The sequence below is a fragment of the Bos mutus genome, chromosome 7 (assembly GCF_027580195.1).
Source record: "Bos mutus isolate GX-2022 chromosome 7, NWIPB_WYAK_1.1, whole genome shotgun sequence".
Taxonomy (NCBI): Eukaryota; Metazoa; Chordata; class Mammalia; order Artiodactyla; family Bovidae; genus Bos; species Bos mutus.
In genome coordinates, this window is record NC_091623.1 from 93647316 (window position 1) to 93667846 (window position 20531).

Consider the following 20531-nt stretch of genomic DNA (forward strand, 5'->3'; position numbering starts at 1 on the left):
GTCGTGCTGCCTTAGAAAAGACCATAGAATCTTAGAGCTGGAACAATTCACCCCACTTATTTTGCAGATGAGGAAATTAGAGCCCAGAGAGGTTAAATGTTTTGCCCGTGGTCACACAGTTGGCAGCCAACCAAGAACTAGTTCATTCATTTATTTAATTGTTGAAAAGGTTTGAGTGTTCCTTTGTTTCAGCAGTCTTCTGTGAGTGGCATGATGGTGGACAAGTGAGCATTTATAAGACAGTGGCGTGTATGTGCGTATATTGTAATGGTGAAACAGAGAGCTTCAGCTAGTCTACATCTTCTGAAGAAAATGCTTGGGGAGGTGGTGGGAAGTTTCTTTGGATTACTTTGGCAGTAGAGAAAGCCTCCCTAAAGAGGTGATATTTAAGCTGAAAACTGAATTGCAAGAAGTAATGAGTTGTCCGCACAAGAATTTGGAAACAGAACGTCTAAAAGAACAACCAAATGCAGAGTTTCGGAAGTGGGGAAGGTTTGGTCCATTTGAGGTGCAATCAGGTGACAAGGCTTCCCTGATAGCTCAGTTGGTAAACAATCAGCCTGTAATGCAGGAGACCCCAGTTCTGTTCCTGGGTTGGGAAGATCCACTGGAGAAGGGATCGTCTACCCACGCCAGTATTCTTGGGCTTCCCTTGTGGCTCAGCTGGTAAAGAATCTGCAATGTGAGACACCTGGTTTCAGTCCCTGGGTTGGGACGATCTCCTGGAGAAGGGAAAGGCTACCCACTCCAGTATTCTGGCCTGGAGAACTCCATGGACTGTACAGTCCACAGAGTCGCAAAGAGTCAGATATGACTGAGCGACTTTCACTTTCAGGTGACTCTGTGGTTGGAGGGCGGGACCTGAGGGGGTGAGCACAGGGAGATTAAGTTGAAAGGCAGCCAGGAGGCCCGAGTGTCTTGATCCCAGTCCAGAACTGGTAGGGAGGGCTACATAGAATCAGTCTTGGATGGTTTTTATGTCACCAAAGGTGGGTTTTTTTTTTTTTTTTGGAGGAGGGTTAACTTAGATTTAGGGTTGAATATATCTGCTTAAATATAACTTGGCTGAATGAGCATTTGCAAGAAGATGTCAGCTGAAGCTTGAAATTTAGACCCTACTCTGTCACCAGTTCCGCTCTGCCTTCAGTGTGGTTGCTTACGTTTTTAAAGGTTCTCATTTTTATTTTTAAAGAATCTGTCTTACTCATGCATAGGAAGAATACCGTATTTTGAACCGATGACTAAATTTTGATTTGGCGTGCTGTTGGTTCAAGTGTTATAAAGAGGTGACACAGGCACCGTGCTAACTCAGATTTTATACCGAGGTGTGGGGGAGTTTTTTGTGCCGGAACTGCCCTGCTTCTTTACTGATCCTGCTTCTGTGTCCCCCTCCCCACACCTCTGCTTTTCCTCTCCAGATTGAGAACGCCAGTGAAGTGCTCATCACTCCCTTGGAGAAGTTTCGAAAGGAGCAGATTGGGGCTGCCAAGGTGAGAATTTTGCAGGCCTTCTTGGATTTCGGGACAGGAAGGCTGGAAAATACAACACCTAGTGTCTGAAATAAGACTGAGAGGTCAACCCCAGATCAGTCGTTGCGGTGTTCTGGTATCTAATTGTGTTGTGCTAGTTCATAAATCATCCAGAGGTGGAAGCTGTGCCTCCTTTGCGTGAGTAGTTAACCTGTGTGTTTGGACACCATGGAATTGTATTGCTTGCAGAGGTCAGGACTGAGGCCTAGGACAGGGGTTGCAAATAGGCCCCTGTGGATGTGAGGACCCTCTTATTAGCCCACTTTTGCTGTGCGTGAAATTGAGCCCTTTGTTGTTAGATCTTTACATTTTTTCAAGAGAAACTGAAAAGTCAAAGTTTTATGCGAAACTTCCCAGCTTTAAAAAATTGGTGGCACATAATTAAAAAATATATATTGCATGCTGTGCAAGTCAAAAAGTGGGACTGCTTCAACCCAGAGGTCAGCATTTGTTACCCCTGACCTGGAAAGACTGTCGCTGAAACTTGGCGGATTCTAACCTGTTACTCATTTTTTTAAAGGTGGATTCTCCCGGGTTTCCCGCCCTGTGATAAATCACTAGACAGCCCCAGCCAGGTTGACCTTCAGTAGAGTGTTAGAGCCCACCTATGGGCAAGATGTTTTCATTGGAATCAATGAAAGCAAAAGAATTTTCAAGGTTTTCTTCCAGTTTGTTTTTTTTTTTAAATGAACTGAGCCTTTTGCCTTGCAGCCCCTTGCGCCACCTGCAGGGGATCTTGGGCAATGTCACCCTCTTGTTGAGACTGGATTTTACTCAGTTGTGAAATGGCCTTGAGAGGTGCCTGCTTGTAGGTAGGAAAAACAGAACCGAAGTGTAACTAGGGGTGGTCTCTCCCACCCCCAACTAAATGCCTCTGCTTTCTGAAAATGAATATGATTAGGGCGTGAAAGAGACATTCTTGTCAGTCACCGTTATTCAGAGGGATGGATGACCCTAGTTTGAAGGAGGGACCACGGCCAAGATTTTTCTTCCAGTTTTCCAGCACTTCTCATCCAATTTTACAGTTTTCATTTATGAAGAAATTGGAGCTCATTGGTATTGTATCATCATATGTTAAGGAATGTGTAATTTAAAGGAAGTCTTATTCTGCTAAGATTTTGTCCAGGCCTTTGAACAGGCCCAGGGTCAGATGGGAAAATGCCCAGTGCCCCTCCCTGAGTTCTCACTGGTGCAGATCCCATGAGCACCTTCTCTTTTGTGGCCTTGGGGCCTGTGCCTCCCAGTCCTGCCAATATGGAAGCGGCTCTGGAGGGTCCTAAAGAGCTTTGAGGCAGAGGCAGAGCAGACCCATGTATTGAGTCATCTTTCCAGTAGTCACTTCAACTCCCAAGCACAGACGCCTCTCACTCGGGCCTCTTCCCTCGGCTCAGCTTTGGGGATTACCATGGTTACCATGGAGGAGGAGGGGAAGTCTGAGCACACTCCTTTTGGGCTGATGTCAGTGATGGTCATGACAGGAGCAGGTACTTTTCAGAGAGCTATAGATGGTGAGAAACACAAGAATTAAAAAATTTATAGCAAAGAGCCACTCACCAAAACATGTTTCTCCTCACACACATTCTTCTCTCTCATTCTTGTCAAAGAACAAGGTGATGACACTGGGGATGATTTCCCATACCTCCCCCTTTGTTTTTTCTTTTTTTTTTTTCAATATACCTGTTCCTCATCCCCACCTCCACACTGTACCTGTATATCACAGAATTATGTACATTTGCAAGAACACAAAGAAACAACAATCCCTCTACTAGGCCACTGAGGGAGCAAATTCAGGAATACCTCAGAGCCAGCAAGTTCTCTGTAGCGGCCAAGTGGAAGTTTCCAAACTCTGCCCGTGTGATGCTAAAATTACCCATCCTCCTCCCTACTCTGGTGCCAGTTCAGTTGCTATAACAACCTGTTGCTACTTGAAGAAGCAGAAGTTAGAGTGCTGGGGGTGGTGGCAGGGAGTGAAGGCTATGAATGAGGAGCAATCTTGTGCTGATATGGCTGCTTTGGGGTAGGGAAGATCCTATGGGCTTGGCTTAGCCCTGGCCTTACTTTTAGATACCTGAGTTTGGGGGAGATGATTTTTCTTACAGCCAAAGCTGTGTTCTCTAGTGAAGCTACAATAGATGTAAGAGAGGGGGCTTCAGAGTTGGGCTGCTCGAGTCCAAATCCCATTTGTGCTGTTCACATATAAACATGGGGTGGTTACTGACCTTCTTTTTCCTAAACTGAGAAATGGGGATCATGATAGTGCTCACCTTACAGAGTTATTATGAGGAAGAAATCAGTGAACCCCTATGAAGTGCTCAGAATGCTGTCATAAGGTCATTTGGTATTAGCTGTTCTGTTGCATATACACAGTTCATTTATAAGATACGATGAAAGCCTGCTGCATGCCTGGCACTGTGTTCCACATTGCTGTTTGGTGGAGAATGAATGCAGATGTAGTTGCCTTGCCTGTGGCATGCAGGGAGAAAGGCCCGGTACAGAATGGTGTAAATAAGCATATGATCTCGCACATTGTGGTGGGTGCTGTGAAGGGTTTCCTTCCTGGGATGTGGGACGTGGAAAGCGAGTGGTGTTTTGATAGAAGGAGGTAGGTTTAGGTGCCGGACCTCATCATCACTGCCGCTACCCTGGCTGCCACCACCATCAGCAGCACGGAATTCTATCGAGCAGTTTCCAGGTGCTCTGCCAAGCACTGGACATGGCTTATCTCATTTAGTCCTGACAGTCCTACTATGGGGTGGGTGTTCTTAAGGCTTTTTTTGTTAGTCTCTGAGCTGAAAGGGAAAACTGGAGGCATTATCTGGTCTAGTCATCCTGAATTTATAGATCAGGGAATTGAGTCCTGGAGGGACAGTGGTTTGTAGGGAGTTAGGAATCATTACCAGGACCCTAACTCTGTCTTGGATCCATTTTGCCAACTACTGTGTACCCTCTGGAAGTCAGTGAATATCGCCTTGGTGCCTGAGTGGCTGTCTTACTACCTTCCTGTCTAAAGAACATTATCTCAATCTAAGTGGAGTTATGCCCCCAGAGATCTTGTTGCTGTTTTCTCAGGACAGGAACTGCTTCCTGTTCCCTTAAGCTCTGGCTGTCCTCTTGAGCATGGAATGTGGAGGCTCAAGTTGCCAGAAAGTCACAGAATGTCAATGACTCATGTTCCCAGGCCTCTTCTCACCTCTGGTCAGCTGGACTGTGCTGGCACAGGGTTCCCTTTTGGGGGTTGCTGACAAGGCTGGTGAAAGGGTGGTGTGAGTATTAAGTAGAGTTGGAACCGCAGCTCCAAGTCACTAGATTTCTGTGAAGGAAAAGCATTGAGTCAAGTGTCTTGCCTGTACCTTTCCTTGTTTGAAGGATTAATGTGTCCTCTGGCTTTGTCTCCACTTGCTTCTACATGTTTTTTCATATATGTAAGACTTTCAAACAAAATTCAGATTTGTAGAAATGGATACATGCCAGCTCAAATGGGTAAATGATGATTCTGCCCATTTTGTGAGGCTTAGAGTCTTGGTGTTGACCAGATAAATGGTGTTCTGATGCCACGGGTGCTTGTCAGCGCTTCAGGTGATGGTTTCTTGGTGTCTCCGTCACGCTTAGGCTCTGGGTGTTCTGCCATCTGCATTTGTCAGTCCCCTCCCGCTCACTAGGAGCAGATCTTTGATCACACTTCCCCTCCCCAGGGAGGCCTCCCCAGAACACTGTCTGCAAGAATCTCTGGGACTGCACCCTGTTTCCTCACGGACCTGCGGCAGTCTGAAATAATGCTGTTTGTTTCCTGGTTAACTGTGTTTCTCCTTCTGCTTGAACACCCCCACCATGAGGGTGGGGCTGTTTCTGCCTTGTATTTCCAGTGCCTGAAGGATCCTTACACAGAGTGTTTGGACATTACATCATCATTAAATGAAGAGGGGTTTCAGCTTCCTTATCTGGCCACAGATTTTTTTCTCCTCTTATCAGCCTTGGAGTTGCAGAAAAGTATCTCCTGTGGAATCCCCAAAAGTCAAAAGCAGGAGTGATGCACCCAGTTAGTGCATTTGATCCTGTTTATCAGGCCATGGTGGAGCTTCCTCCAGCCCCCTGGCCAGCCATCCCCACTGAAATGTGGAGGGAAGAGAAACCACCTACGACAGTAAGTCCAGGTGTGGGCTTAGAAGCAGCTTGTTTTGGGCTCAGACTCCAGCTCTGTCACTCTCTGGAACTTTTTACAGAAGTTAACCTCCTGTATCTAAGTTTTCTTATCTGTAAAATAGGGAATAGAAACTCAGTGACTTTGGGAAAGCAGGGATTATTACTTGTAATACAATGTTTACATATATATTTTTTATTTTGAAAGCAACCATATAGGATAATAGACATCTCCCTAATGGAGGAAAACATGACTCATTATCCCATTTCCTATCTCAAGTATTTTCACTGAAGTATCTTCCCACCTAATGTTTGTGTGCAGGTAGACACATTCTTTGTAGGATGCAACAAGTTTGTATCATGCTGTCACTACTTTTCATTACATTGTGAGCATCCCTCCATATGACTAGCTAGCCTTCTAAGTTATGTTTATTGAGTGCCTCATATTTTAATTATCCCAAATTCTATTCTTAGGCAGCAATGTTACTGTTGCTTTTTTTTGTTATTATAAATGCTGCTGCAGTGAACACATCTGGAAAGATAACATCTTCTTTGTTTTGAATTATTCCTTACCTTGAAGATCCCTATGTGTTATTATTGCATCAAGGATGTTTAGGTCTCCAAATTAAACAGTGCTTTTTGAACATGGTTAACGCTTGATCTACCATTAGTTCAGACTTGTCCCCTTTAAGGTGTATGTAGACCTTCCTGTTCAGGGATTAGCTTTACAGATAACTTTTCTTCTTCCTTTGGCTTTGAACATCCTTGTGAGTTATAAACTAGAGATTTCTATCTTACAACTGAAGCTTTTAGAAGGCGGAGTCCTGACTCTGCCACTGTGAAATACTGGCATTGCCTCGTTTGTGGTATTGTAGTGGCTCCTCTATGGTAGACCCCCAAAACGGTCAGTATATTGATGTGTGGTTGTTTGGTTTCATGGGCATTATTGGAAGAGTAGGATCTGGGTGGTCTGCCACATTTCTGGGTCTAAGGGAATGATGAACCCGTGAAGATGAACAGAAGGAGTCTGACCCGGGTTGCTTTCATTCCTGGAACATCTTATTTTTCTTTTTTCTTTCTCTTTTCCTCTTTTTTTTTTTTTTTTTTTTTTGCCAGGAGGCCAAAAAGAAGTATGACAAGGAGACAGAGAAGTATTGTGGCATCTTAGAAAAACACTTGAATTTGTCTTCCAAGAAGAAAGAGTCTCAGCTTCAGGAGGTAAGAGACTTTACTAGTATCCTGAATAAAGTGTTTTAATGTTTCCATGGTACTATGGATATGTGCTGGTTACTCTTTGCGGGAACATCCTAGGGTTGCAAGGGACCTCAGAAGCCAGGAGCTTCCTTCTGATGCCTCCTTCCATGCTTGCTGCCCACATGGCCTTTGTCCCTTCTCAAGCTGCAGTTCACACTGTGTGCTGTCCATCCTGCCCATGGCAAGGAACATGCAGCTGGTCAAGATCACCCTAATCACTAGACTGTGCTTCCTCCTTTCAAACTGAGATCTGTTTTCCTGTTTCTCTCACCCTTGACTTTGATTCTGTATGCCCTTACCTTGCCTTTTGACTTTCTCCTTACATCACTGATTTGTAATGTTAGTATCTGAAACCCTTTCTTTGGTCATCCTTCCTTAATGTGAAATGGAAAAAAAAAAAAAAAAAAAAAATCCAACCACTACTTGACATTAGTCTTTTTTTTTTTTTTTTTTTAAGCAGTATTTTATTGTCTCTCATATATTTTGTGCAGAGGTTACCTTGTTTCAAAAAAGTAAATTCTTTGATCTGCCCCTGTTTGTTTGTTTTTGCATAATGGCAGCCCACTCCAGTACTCTTGCCTGGGAAATCCCATGGATGGAGGAGCCTCGTAGGCTACAGTCCATGGGGTCGCTAAGAGTTGGACACGACTGAACAACTTCACTTTCACTTTTCACTTTCATGCATTGGAGAAGGAAATGGCAACCCACTCTAGTGTTCTTGCCTGGAGAATCCCAGGGACAGAGGAGCCTAGTGGGCTGCCGTCTATGGGGTCACACAGAGTCGGACACGACTGACGTGACTTAGCAGTAGCAGCAACTTGGAAAGAAAAGTCGGTGTTGTGACCTTGGAGCTGTGACCATTTTTATTTAGTTCATGGAGATTTGCGTGGTGAGGGGGTATATGTTTTGGAGAGACAGGGCAGTTTGCTAGTGTAACTCCGTGCTTGGCTACATGAATATCCTCTTACTTAACTCTTAAAAATTTTCTTGAACTGTCTCAGGTGTGTGCTAAAAGAGATTCCCGCCTCCTGTGGCTCCTGAGCTAGCCTGCATTCTTCAGTTTCCTTTCTTTTAGAGCAAATTCCGTTCCAGTACTTCTGTTCACATGAGGGTGATGGGGTCAAAGGCTGAAAGATCAGGATTAGTCAGGAGATGGTAGAGGCCACTCCCCTCCCTACTGGGATTTGTTTCATATCCCAGTTAGGAAGTAGTGTGCTCAGAACTCTTTGCTTTGAAGTGAGTGAGTGAATGAGTGAGTAAATAGTTGTTCTAGCACCTTCTGGTATTGGGAGATGCACATGTATGACATTCCCAGAGTGAGACTGCTTCTCCTCCCATCTGTTCTCACCATGCTTGGATCCTGATGAGTTGGTCTGGGACAAGCCCCACATTTTCTTTTAGGGCCATGCCAATAGCATCTCCTCCTGAGATAGCTGAAGCTCCGACACTTCAGCCACCTGATGGCAAAGAACTAACTCATTGGAAAAGACCCTGATGCTGGGAAAGATTGAAGGCAGGAGGAGAAGGGGATGACAGAGGAGGAGATGGTTGGATGGCATTACTGACTCGATGGACATGAGTTTGAGTAAGCTCCGGGAGTTGTTGAGGTAAAGGGAAGCCTAGTGTGCTGCAGTCCATGGGTCGCAAAGAGTTGGACATGACTGAGTGACTGAACTGAACTGAGATAGCAGTATGGGGACCAGAACACTGGACTGACAGAGATACCTTCTTTTCAAGCTTGCTCTACCACATGGTTGACTGTGTGACCTGGGAAAGTACCTGGTCTCTCTGAGCTCTAGTTCCTTTGTAAAATACTCATAAATCACCTGTCCTGCTTACTTCATGTATGAGATAGTAAATCACAGCTGCTACACAAATGTAAAGTATTATCCCCATAACTGGCCTGTTCCTCCCCCTCCCCTGTTACATTGGAGGGCATTCTTCCTGGTGCCTTATGTTTTGGCTGCTGTGATGGAATGCCATAGACTGGGTGGCTTATAAACAAGATAAATTTGTTTCTCTCAGTTCTGGATATTGGGAAGTCCAGGATCCAGGTGGTGGCAGATTTGGTGTCTGGTGAGGCCTGCTTGCTGGTTCATAGATGGCTGTCTTCTGTGTCCTCACAAGGCAAAAAGGGTAGGGTGGGTGAGCCTCCTTGGCAACCTGTATAGAAACTCTGCAAAGGGACTTCCCTGGCGGTCCAGTAGTTAAGACTTCACTTTCCAATGCAGGTGGAGAAGGCAATGGCACCCCACTCCAGTACTTTTGCCTGGAGAATCCCATGGATGGAGGAGCCTGGTGGGCTGCAGTCCATGGGATCGCTAAGAGTCGGACATGACTGAGCGACTTCACTTTCACTTTCACTTTCCAATACAGGAGGTGTGGGTTTGATCCCTGGTTGGGGAGCTAAGATCCCACATGCCTCCTGGCCTAAAAAACAAAAAATAGAACAGAAGCAACATTGTAGCAATTTAATGAAGACCTTAGAAAAAGGATTCTATGCTCAAGACTCTAAGCTCATAATTACTTCCCACAGGTGCCACCCCGAATGCTATCACACTGGGGATTAGTCACTAACTGTAGTGGTGAGGAGGGCAAGCATTCTATCTGAAGTTCTAACTTTGCCAGTATCTATCTTAGTGGATATTTTTGCATTATGGTTTTTTTGTTGTTGTTGTTACAGTCCTTGTCTTTTACCCATTCACACTTCCTAAGTACTTTGAAGGCAAGGATTGGGCTGTAGGTCTTTGTTGAAAGTCCTGGTCTCTTCTCAAGCACTGCTTTCTATACCTTAGCTGAGTTAAATTGAATAAAAATCTCATAATAATAATAATGATAATATTTTTACTATCGACAGCAACAATAACAGTGGTGAGTGTTTACTGAATACATATTTATGTACCAGCACTTCACATGGAATCTGCTCAACTTCTCACAACCACCCTATGAGGTACAGATGGATTTCCTCTCTCTTACATAGGGGGCAGCTGATGCTCAAAGATGTTAAATAGCCTGCCCATTGCTAGTCAGCAAATATTTGAACCCAGGCTCCTGACTCTGGAGACCTTTCCCTTAACCCAGTAAGCTCTTGTCTCTCCATCTTGGAAGGGAAGGATGTTGCTGGGCTGCCTGCCAGCCATTGTTATTTAATGTGAGTGTCAAGCTAATGGAAGCGGGGAGCAGGAGGGACCTTGGTGATCCTCTGGTTAAACCTCTTAGAATTCCATTTGCAGGAACTGAGGTCCTTGCAGAGGTCAAGTGATTTGCTCAACATCTTCCAGCTATTTAGTGATGATTTTCCTCCCATTTATTAAAAAATCAACTTTAACAATCTTATTAATCTTGCTACACATATAATGAAATCTATTTCCTTTGATGATCCAGAATTGTTCCTTGCTTGTAGGCCTGACGTGAATACTTGTAAATTCTAGCCCATCCCCTGTCTCTGGTGGCGGAAATAACAGGGTAGTGATGTGAAGTGATGCTGCCATCTAGTGGATGACTTTAAAATGTCAGTGTCTTCAGGGGCTCAGAAGCTGGCTTCTAAGATAGAAATCTTGCCACCCCCAGTCTCCAGGTGCGGGGAAGAGACCCAGAGAGGACAAGTGGCTGTAGCAGGTCCCACCGGCTAGAAAATGATGAAACTGCGATTCCCACCCAAGCGGTCACTCTCCTGGAGCTCTCACTGATGCTGGGCTCTACTCTTCTCAGAGGATTTTCCTCCTGGCTCCTCCAGCCTGGCCTAACTTGCAGCTTTTCAGAAGGGCCCTTTTTTCTGCTGTAGTCTCACTTGGCAAGCTCAAGCAGGGAGGATGTATTCAGGTTGTGAGGGAAGTCAGGGGAAGTAGCTGTGTCCCTAGGTGTAAAGCTGTTGGATTTGCACTACGAGAAATCAAGAACTGCGGGGACTTACAGGCCTTAGCTGACAGGAGCCCAGGCAGAAGTGTGCAGACACTTGCTGGCCACCCTGGAGAGGGGGTTAGTACGGCACTTTTTGAACTCTGTCCTCCAAGTAAAGCTCGGTCAGTGCTCAGACATCAACTCTCCTGCTTGGAGGCTTAGGAAACGCCCACAGGCTTAGCCCTAATGTTGATTTGTGCAGCACTTAAACTTAGGGAGCGGGGACCTTCTCTGTATTAATATGGAAGTTGCCCTGGGGGGAAGTCACTAGCAGGAGCCTTGAATGGATCTTTTGGATTGTTTCATAGCACCTCGTCCTTTTCCAGAGTTTGTAATTTTTTTATAATTTACATGGTTATTTATCTCTTTTCCTCATTAAGCTGTGCACCCCAATGAATGAATGAACAATTTGCCAAGTCCTTAAGATACAAGGTTAGCAATACCATATGTTAGCAATACCTAATGAAGTGAAAGGTCTGTCCCAGGTTTGCCCTGCAGGAATCTTGACAAAGGAATGCTGAAAGAAATACTCCTTTGGGAGCTTTGTCTTTGTAAAGTATGTTGTCGAATGACACCTGACACCTTTATTTCTAAAGAAAAGAGTGTTTTGTTACCTATTAGCAGGATATCCATTTTTGTTTTTAAAAAATCATATTTTTCTTATGTCATTGAAATGTACTTTCAGTGTAATTATCTGTTTGGAAAGAGTGGATTGACTTCTGCCACACTGTTGAAAGTGTAAGAGCTTTGTAGTGGTGGTTGAGGTGATTCTCAGCACAGCTTCTTGCCGCTCCACACAGTCATTTTCTCCCCTGGGTTCTGGATCCCAGATCACTGGCCTGCTTGTACGCACTTGTGGGTCTTTCCAGGTCTCACGACCTACAAGAGTGGGAGGTGAGGCTTTGCGGGAGCAATGTAATTTCTCTGCTTTGCTGTTGTTGTTCGTCCAGGGTTTGGGGGGAGTCGGGGGAAGTAGGTGGGTCCCTGGTGTAAGTGTGTTGGATTTGCACTTCAAGAAATCAAGGACTGCAGGGACTTGACAAATCCAACTGCTAGTGTAAGTGTGTCTGACTGTTTTGCGACCCCGTGGCCTGTAGCTCGCCAGCCTCCTCTGTCCATGGGATTTCCCAGGCAAGAATACTGGAGTAGGTTGCCATTTCCTTCTCCAGGGGATTTTCCTGTCCCAGGGATGGAACCCAGGTCTCTACTGAGCCACCAGGGAAGCCCAATTATGCTGTAAACTAGTAGTTCATCCTTGTCCAAAGAAAGTGTTTGGGATGAGTGAAAATGTTCTGTTCTGAGGTCTCCTGTCCCCTATCAGCTTGTTTTGTTCATTAGGATGGATCGGATGAGGATGGTCCTGCACGTTTTCTTTTTCTCTTTAAAATTCTGTATTTCATGGAACATAGGTCTGCCCCATGTGGGAAAGTGGTAAGAGTCTAGAGGTGTAAGGATGTACAGCGGTCTTAGAGAAAGAGCAGCCAGGACAGAAGTCCCAGTTTGGTCTTGTACCAACTCTGTCAGGCTCATTAATGTTAGCTGATTTCATTTACTTCCTGTAAGTTAGGGGGAAGGATGCTATCTTCTTTTTAGGATTATAATGAGGATTAAATAACTACAATTTATGAGGATTGAATACGATAATGATGTACAGCTATGGGCACAGTGCCTGACCCAAACTTAGCACTCAGGTAACCATGAACATTATTCTGATTTCTGCTTCATGCTACTGGATTTGTTTTTAAAAACCATCTCCCGAGATCTTTTCTTGGCGAGGGGTGGGAGTGGGGTGGGAAGCTGCTTACTGAATCCTCTCCTCAGATAGTGACCTGCTTTTTCTCTGAAATCCTATCTTGCTTGTAGGCAGACAGCCAAGTGGACCTGGTCCGGCAGCATTTCTATGAAGTATCCCTGGAGTATGTCTTCAAGGTGCAGGAAGTCCAAGAGAGGAAGATGTTTGAGTTCGTGGAGCCTGTAAGTAGATGCTCAGGGTTTTGGCATGTACCCAGACTTTCATCCCTACCCCTCATTCCAGTTACCTAGATGATGAAGTGCTCTAAGTTGTTCATGAAGAGACTGATCAGCCCTGATGCTGTGCCTTCTGCTAGTAACAGTGCTGTCATCTGGCTACCCTGGATTCTTCCCAGTGCAACCATAGACATGGATGTAGAATGTTCAGCAGCGGTTCCCTCATCTATGTTGGGTTGGGTTGGGCTGGTTCATTTCTAAGTCGGAGTAAGGGAGGGAGGGGTTTTCATCTTGCCAAACAATAGTGATGACCCCTTACCTTTTCTCCTTCCTCTGCCTGCCCCCGAACCCCCACCCTCGCCATCGCTTCCTCTCTCCCGCAAATAACCCAAAGATAGCAGTAACCCAAGGAAACCTTTCTCTTTTTGCCCCCTAAGTTCAAAGCCCCTTCTTATCCGAGGCATGTATTAAAAAGATGGGATAGGAAGCAGTGTCTCACTCTAGGCTTATTATAACCAGGAGGCATGGAGATTGCCCTGAAGGGACTGTGATGGGGTTTGGACTTGGGTGGAACATCCCAGTGGGCACGTAGGGCTGCAGTGTGGGAACAAGTCTGGCCGTAGCCTCGGCCACCCCAGTGTGGTTGTGGCTTCGTGGAGACGTGGTACTGCTTTACCCTGCTGTGGCACTAGTGTTCAGAATCCATGGAGACACCAAATGAGCACATGGGCCTCAATTTAAGACTTGCAGATCTTGAACTTTTCAGCCAGATGCAGCCTCTGATTTAGACCCAAGCCTTGAGTCTCTTTACAAATAAGATTACCTACATTTAAGAAAGAGTGGTTTTCTTTAGTAAATAATAAAACTATAAGAAACTGAAAGAAAATGACCTCCCTTTTTGGTCAAGAGTGTTTTGTGCCCCCTTTCTAATTTATAAACTTTGGGGGTGCTTTTTAGGTGTGTAGACTGGCAGGTGATTTTAAGACTGTGTTTGATCTTGGAATCTGATGTTTCTGTCTTTTATTTTGCTGAAACTGTTTGTTCTTGGGATCTCCTCCCAGCCATGTCATCTGGCAAATTCTTCAAAGTTGTTAATTACCTCAGTCTTACTTGAATATTGGAAATTTTAGAGATATCTTCCTTTCTAGCAGTGATCTCTACCAAGATCTCAAAATCCCCATCTTTCTGCAGGATCTGTGAGATGGGGAAGCCATCTGTCAAAGAAAGCAAGCTTGTTGATTTCCCTGCTTGGGGCCCAGAGGTGTTAAAACCAGCCATTCAATTACAGTCTCATCTCTCATGGTTGGGGCAGGAATTCAAATGCTGTCATAAAGAATTAGCCTTTGGCATGCATCTTTACTTGCTTTTGCTAGAATTTCTATAGAAAAACAGCAGTATGATTCTAATAACCTTTATGTACAGATTAATTGATGTTATTCTGTAAATGCCTGATTTTGATGAGTTACATTTTAATTGACCCATCCTATTTTTTGGAGGTGTTTTTCCTTGTTTATTTTGATTTCTCCATATAGTAAATCAGGTACTGTATCTGTTAGCTTTTGTTGGGTAACAAATAACCATAAAACCTTATACAACAGTAGATGTTTCTCACACATCTGTGGGGTTCATCCAGTCTAGGCTGGTCTCAGCTGGATGACTCTGTTCATGTATGTGAGCTTTCCTCCTCCTCCCTTTCTTTCTCCTCTTTTTAAAAAGAAATGTGTAAGGATATAACCTTTCTGTTTCCTGGCATTCTAGTGTAATTTATCAGTGTCTTGAGCCTTTGAGAGGCAGTGTAGCATCATTGTCAAGGGCTCTAGAACCAGATTGCCTGCTTTTAAATCTCAGCTCAGTCATATTCCAGGTGCATGTTCTTGGGAAGTTATTTTGTGAGCTTCAGTTTTCTCATCTGCAAAACAGATATAACAATCCCATTTATAAAGATGTTAGGAAGATTACCTGAGTTTATCCAGGGTAAGATGCTTAGAATAGAGCTAACCTAATTGTGTGCTTGTGTGCTCAGTCACTTCAGTTGTGTCTGACTTTTTGTGACCCTGTGGACCATAACCCACCAGGCTCCTCAGTCCATGGGATTCTCCAGGCCAAGAATACTGGAATGGGTTGCTGTGCCCTTTTCCAGTGGATCTTCCCGACCCAGGAATTGAACCTGCATATCCTGCATTGTAGGTGGATTCTTTATGAACCACCAGGAAAGTGCTAACCTAATTGACACCCAATTATTATATAGTTGCTTATTAGGACCCAGTTAACAGTTTTGTTTTTTTTTTTAATTCTGAGGCAGAGGAATATATCAATTTTGGCCATCCAGGGTCTCCTCAAATGAGTGAATGAGTCAAGTGGCAGTGTTAACAGGGTTTGCTTGGTTTAATACAGTCTTGATAAATCTAAAAGCATTTTTTTCTGAACACATAGAAAAGACTGACAACCCAGCTTCTCTGTCTGAGGAGCTCACAGCCTACTTGGGGAAGCAACATGTATAATAATGAGCGAGCCAGAGTTGCATGTAGTTGAGTGCCAGGTTGGATAGTATGGACAGTGGGGTTTAAAAAGTAGAAAGCTGTTGTGGATTGCAGATGTTTTTGAGTTCATAAAGTGAGGTACCTGGAAAGCTAATGAAAAAATGTCTCGTCTTGTGTTAGAATTGGCTGAGTGGCCAGTGGTCAAGTGGCCAGTGGCCAAGACTCTGCACTCCCAATGCAGGGTGCCTGAGTATGATCCCTGGTCAGGGAACTACATCCCACATACCACAACCAAAGATCCTACATACTTCAGCTACGATTCCGCATGTCACAACTAATATCCAGCACAGCCAAATAAGTAAATATTTTTTAAAAAAATGAGTTGGCTGAGAGGTTGGATATAGATATGTAACCTTCACTTTTCCGCAGAAGTTCTTGTTTCTGAGCATACTAGTAGACAAGCAGGTGAGTGGCTGGAGCTGTGAGTAGGGAGAAGAGAGTCATATAGCGAAAGAGCTACTGACTGGATTCAGTCAGTTCAGTTCAGTCGCTCAGTCGTGTCCGACTCTTTGCGACCCCGTGAATCGCAACACGCCAGGCCTCCTGTCCATCACCAATTCCCGGAGTTCACTGAGACTCATGTCCATCGAGTCAGTGATGCCATCCAGCCATCTCATCCTCTGTCGTCCCCTTCTCCTCCTGCCCCCAATCCCTCCCAGCATCAGAGTCTTTTCCAATGAGTCAACTCTTCACATGAGGTGGCCAAAGTACTGGAGTTTCAGCTTTAGCATCATTCCTTCCAAAGAAATCCCAGGGCTGATCGCCTTCAGAACTGACTGGATTAGTAGTTCTCAAAGTCCTAGAAATACAAATTCTCAAGCTGTACCCCATACCTGAAATTTGGGAGTGGGATCCAGTCATCTATACTTTTGTAAGCCTTCCAGGTGATTCTGCTGCACATTAAAGTTTAAGCTACTGGCCTAGATTGTACAGAAGAACGTAACACTTGATATCAGCTGAAACTCTGTTATGTTCTGTGTAACTAATAAGTGCTTTGCCATATTATGTCATTCAATCATTATTTGAGGGTAGGTCCTGTTTTTGTTTTCAGATAAAGAAATTGAAGCATGTTTATTTACCTCTGCAAGGTCACACTTAGTAAATGGCAGAGCTGTAATGGTCTGACTCTTAATTTCTATTTGAAACAGCATTTGACTATTTGCAGGTGGAAAGGAAACCAACAAAAAATCAATTGAACTAAATTGTTGGGGTGCCTGGTATAAGTGTTCATGTGTTGAGTTGGTTTCAGTCCAGGGAATCTTGCAGCCGTTCAGGGAACCTCCATGCACATCAACTATGTTCATTTGTTTCTTAAAAAATAGCTTCAGGTACCAAGATGTTACCTACCTTTAGAAAAACAAAATGTTAGTATGCCAAGGAAGAAAAGTCAGACTTCTGGGATCTAAACCCTCTATTTTTTTGTGCCCTGGAAACCTTAATTTTATTGTTGAGATACGAAATGTTCTGGAGATTGGGATCATAGATAATGACTTAATGGCTTCCCGAAGGTAAAGCCTTGTTCCGTCTGTTCCCTGAGTTTTCATAATTGGCAGTTACCTTGTGCTGCCGAGAACTCACTCTACACATTTGTCAGGCTCTGCAGCCTCCAAGTTTCGCCTCCTGAGTACTTCTCAGTGCTCTGCCTTTCTGTCCTTTCTCACGGCTCGTGCCTCATTGCAGGTTGTCCTTCTTTTTCTTTGGTCGGTGGCATTCTGTTGCGACCCATCAGCTCAGTGTCTCTTCTGATACATCAGTCTGCATCTGGCTCTCTTGCTGAGTGGCCCCGCCAGCACTCCTGTGCTAAATCAGCTGCATAGATGATCTCAGTCTTTGCCGTGGCCCAGGGTGCTAATAGGTTAAGGATGAGTTACAGGGAGTTACTTGGCTTTCCCAGCCCAGCTTTTTATCTGTCTGCCGGCAGCCCTTCTCTTCACTGTGTGCATGAATGGTTCTTAGTAGCTGTATTTTTCTGCTAAGGTTTCTGTAACAAAGTACCACAAACTGGGTGCCTCAGAACAGCAGAAGTGTACTGACTCATAGTTCTAGAGGCTATAGACGTCTGAGATCCAGGTCAGCAGGCCCTGCTCCGCCTGAAATCTTTAGAGAACTAATCCCTCCTTTCCTCTTCCTGGCATCTGGTGCTTTCCTGGCGGTGTTTGGCATTCCTTGCTTTATAGACAAGTCACTTCAGTTCTTCATCCTCGCATGTCTTGCTTCTCTGTTTCTTACTATGTCCACACTCCACCCCCACCCCCGGTTTTTCAGGACACCAGTCATTTTCGATTAGGGCCTAATGGATTCATTTTCACTTTATTACCACTGTACAGATCCTATTTCTACAGAAAATCGCATTCTGAAATACTGGGAGTTCAGACTTCATATCTTTTGGATATGGAGAGGCAAAATTCAACCCAAAACAGTAGCTCTGTTCTATGAATGGAAACAAATTTATCACAGAGCCCAGAATGATGCAACCATCACTAATTTGTTCTTTTTTTTTTTTTTTTAATCTATGTAATCAGCTAGGAAATGAAAATAGATTTTTCTTACAATAATTCTCAGAGGAAAACAAGGATGGGGAAGAAGGGAAGGGGGAGAGTGGTAAGGTCTCTCCTTGGCGTTTCCTTTGTTGTGCTGTGGCTGTGTGTCTGATGTCCAGAGAGGAGCCTGGGTGCACATGCCAGCTTCTCTTACTTAATAACCAGCTGAGGCCACAGCAGCACTTCTCTCTGTGTGAGGAGAAGCATTTCTTTGGAGCGGACAGATCCTTTCTTTTCTGGAGTCTTTCTGTGGGCCTTGCCCACCCCTGAGCAGTGGACTTTCATTTCCCAGGGTCATGGGTTCAGAGATGCATACAGTGTGTGGGAGGTCGGGGAGGGCAGGAAAGATGCTGTGAGGGGAGAAGGAAGGGAAGTGGTCCAAAGATAACAATATTTAAGGCATCATTTCCTGTACAAAAATGGACAACCAGGCATGATACCAAAGGAAGTGAAAACCAAAATAAATATTAGCTGCCCTCTGCCTTTGGAGTGCTTGTGTGTACATGCAGGTGACATCTTAGTGAGCTGTTTGAGATAATTACCCTGAGTAAGAGAGGCCCTGTTGATTTTAAGTGAAGGATAGCTCAGAGTTAATAGGAGGAATACCCTGAGCATCAGTTGCTTATCTTCTGCATTATTCTCCAGTAGAGGGTGACTCAGTGCCCTGGAAAAGTTGATGGACCAGCAGCATTCAAGGACAACAGGGAGGGAAGAGATAAGGAAGGACAGTTGTCCTTGTGAACACTGGCACTAGATTTGGCACGAGAGCCCCTTCTTCTCTATTACTGGAGCTGTTTAGAAGAAAAAGTATGGGCCGTCTTCACAGAAATGGGTTTTACATAGAGGACGTACAGAGACTATGGTCATCTTGAGGAAAAGAATTCATTGTTAGTCCTTGGTGGCTCTCTGTGGCTTACCCCCCGTTCCTTAATTTAGGTTAGGGATGTATAAATGGTGCCTCTAGATGTGCTTCTAGCTAGAGGACCCAGCAATGCCTGTTGCTTACCTCCTGTGAAGATGTAAGGGAGCAGATGCTCCAGGGACAATGGCAACAGGAAGTCAAGGGACCATGTTGTTATGAGCTGGGCCTTGTCTGACTTTCCAGTGTAAAGCTCTTTGATAAAGTGGGCTGGACATGTGGCGTTGCCTGAAGACAGGTCAGTGTACACCCTGGTGTTTACCATTCCTGCCACAGGCAAAATGTAATGGTCTCCTTTACTTTCATCATTAAGGCTGCTTCTCAGAAAGGGAGAGTTAGGTGAAACAAAGTGAGATTGTGTTTAATAAGTAAAGGTATGTTCATTTAAGGACTAGAAGATTAAACACAACAGTATAAAGTGATGCAACTGTGTCTTGATATAACGTGTTTGAGGCAGGTCTGAGGGAACAACTCAAACGATGTGAGTCAGCTTCGAGCAGTTCACGTTAGATTGGGGGTGGTCTCCAAATGTAGTAGAATTGAGCTTGTGATAGAGTTGAGGTCCTGGTTATTCTAAACTGTGTTCAGGCTTTAATTATAATTCTTTCAGCTTGCGATATGGGACCGAGGCAGGACATGTAGAGCTTGGGAAGGGGCCAGGAGGCGTAACAGCAATGAGGTTCCATATGCGTGATGAGAGGAAAGACGGCAGGACGGCTTGGAGAAGTGAAGGCTGGCAGGGGCTCAGTTAGTTGTTTTAAGTATATGAAGGTCTATTGCAAGAATCATGGTGAACAGATATTTTCACTCTTCACTAAAGACAGGACTAAACAAGGAATGCCCTTACCTTTTAGCCCAAGGCACTTTAAATAAGAATTTAGGGAAACCATCTTAACTGAACATGTGGGTACATGGGATTATTTTAATAAAGGGATCCAGAGCGTTGACTTTCGGATAATTTACGGCAAGTGCAGAAACACACTTGAACTGGAATCTAATCTTGATGATTTTCTTTGATTTGACTTTGCCTGTTAGGCTGCAGACTCAGGACACACCAGCTTCCTTTTCTCTCTTCTTTGTTGGTTATCAGTATAACCACACCCTTTTGCATGATAACCTAATGTAATGAATTTAATAGGAGACTGAGTAGGACCCCTCATCTTCAGTTTCTGAAGAAGTGGTTTTCTTAGGAGGTGATGAGGCTTACAGGATATGAGCTTGGGTGTTGGTGCCAAGGGGACCTGGTTTCAAATTGTAGCTGCTATGTACTGTGTGTTTTGGGACAAGTTACTTAACCTCTCTGAATCTGCTTCCTTATTGTTAAAATGGAGATAACAACCTATGTAATGAATCCTACTGTTAGGACTATTCAGTGAGATGGGGCATATGAAGTCCCAAGAGCCTGGCACGTAAGAAGAGCTCAGTAAATGATAGTCATTATTATTACCTTGTCATTATATTATGTTCAAAGCAGGGCTGGGAACTCAGATACAGCTCCATAATACCTCTTGAATCTGCTTATATGAGGTCTTCCCTTTACAGCTACTGGCATTCCTACAAGGACTCTTCACTTTCTATCACCATGGTTATGAACTGGCCAAGGACTTCAACGACTTCAAGACACAGTTGACTATCAGCATACAGAACGTGAGTGGGCGAGGGGATGGGCTTCCTTTCCCTTGTTAAGGGAAGGAAGAAACAAAATATGGGTCTGGTTGCATAGAGATCGCGTAAATGGATGGGA

General features: G+C 44.4%; 1 protein-coding gene across 5 annotated transcripts in view; it reads left to right on the forward strand.

Annotated features, from left to right (window-relative positions):
- The window catches only part of ARHGAP26 (Rho GTPase activating protein 26), a 475515-nt gene that overhangs the window by 133381 nt on the left and 321603 nt on the right, over positions 1-20531 (forward strand). For all 5 annotated transcript variants that reach the window (XM_070374544.1, XM_005904294.3, XM_070374543.1 and 2 more), the window contains exons 4-7: positions 1419-1490; positions 6783-6884; positions 12684-12794; positions 20330-20434. In XM_070374544.1, the coding sequence (XP_070230645.1) occupies positions 1419-1490; positions 6783-6884; positions 12684-12794; positions 20330-20434 (390 nt within the window). The remainder of the gene's footprint in view (positions 1-1418; positions 1491-6782; positions 6885-12683; positions 12795-20329; positions 20435-20531) is intronic.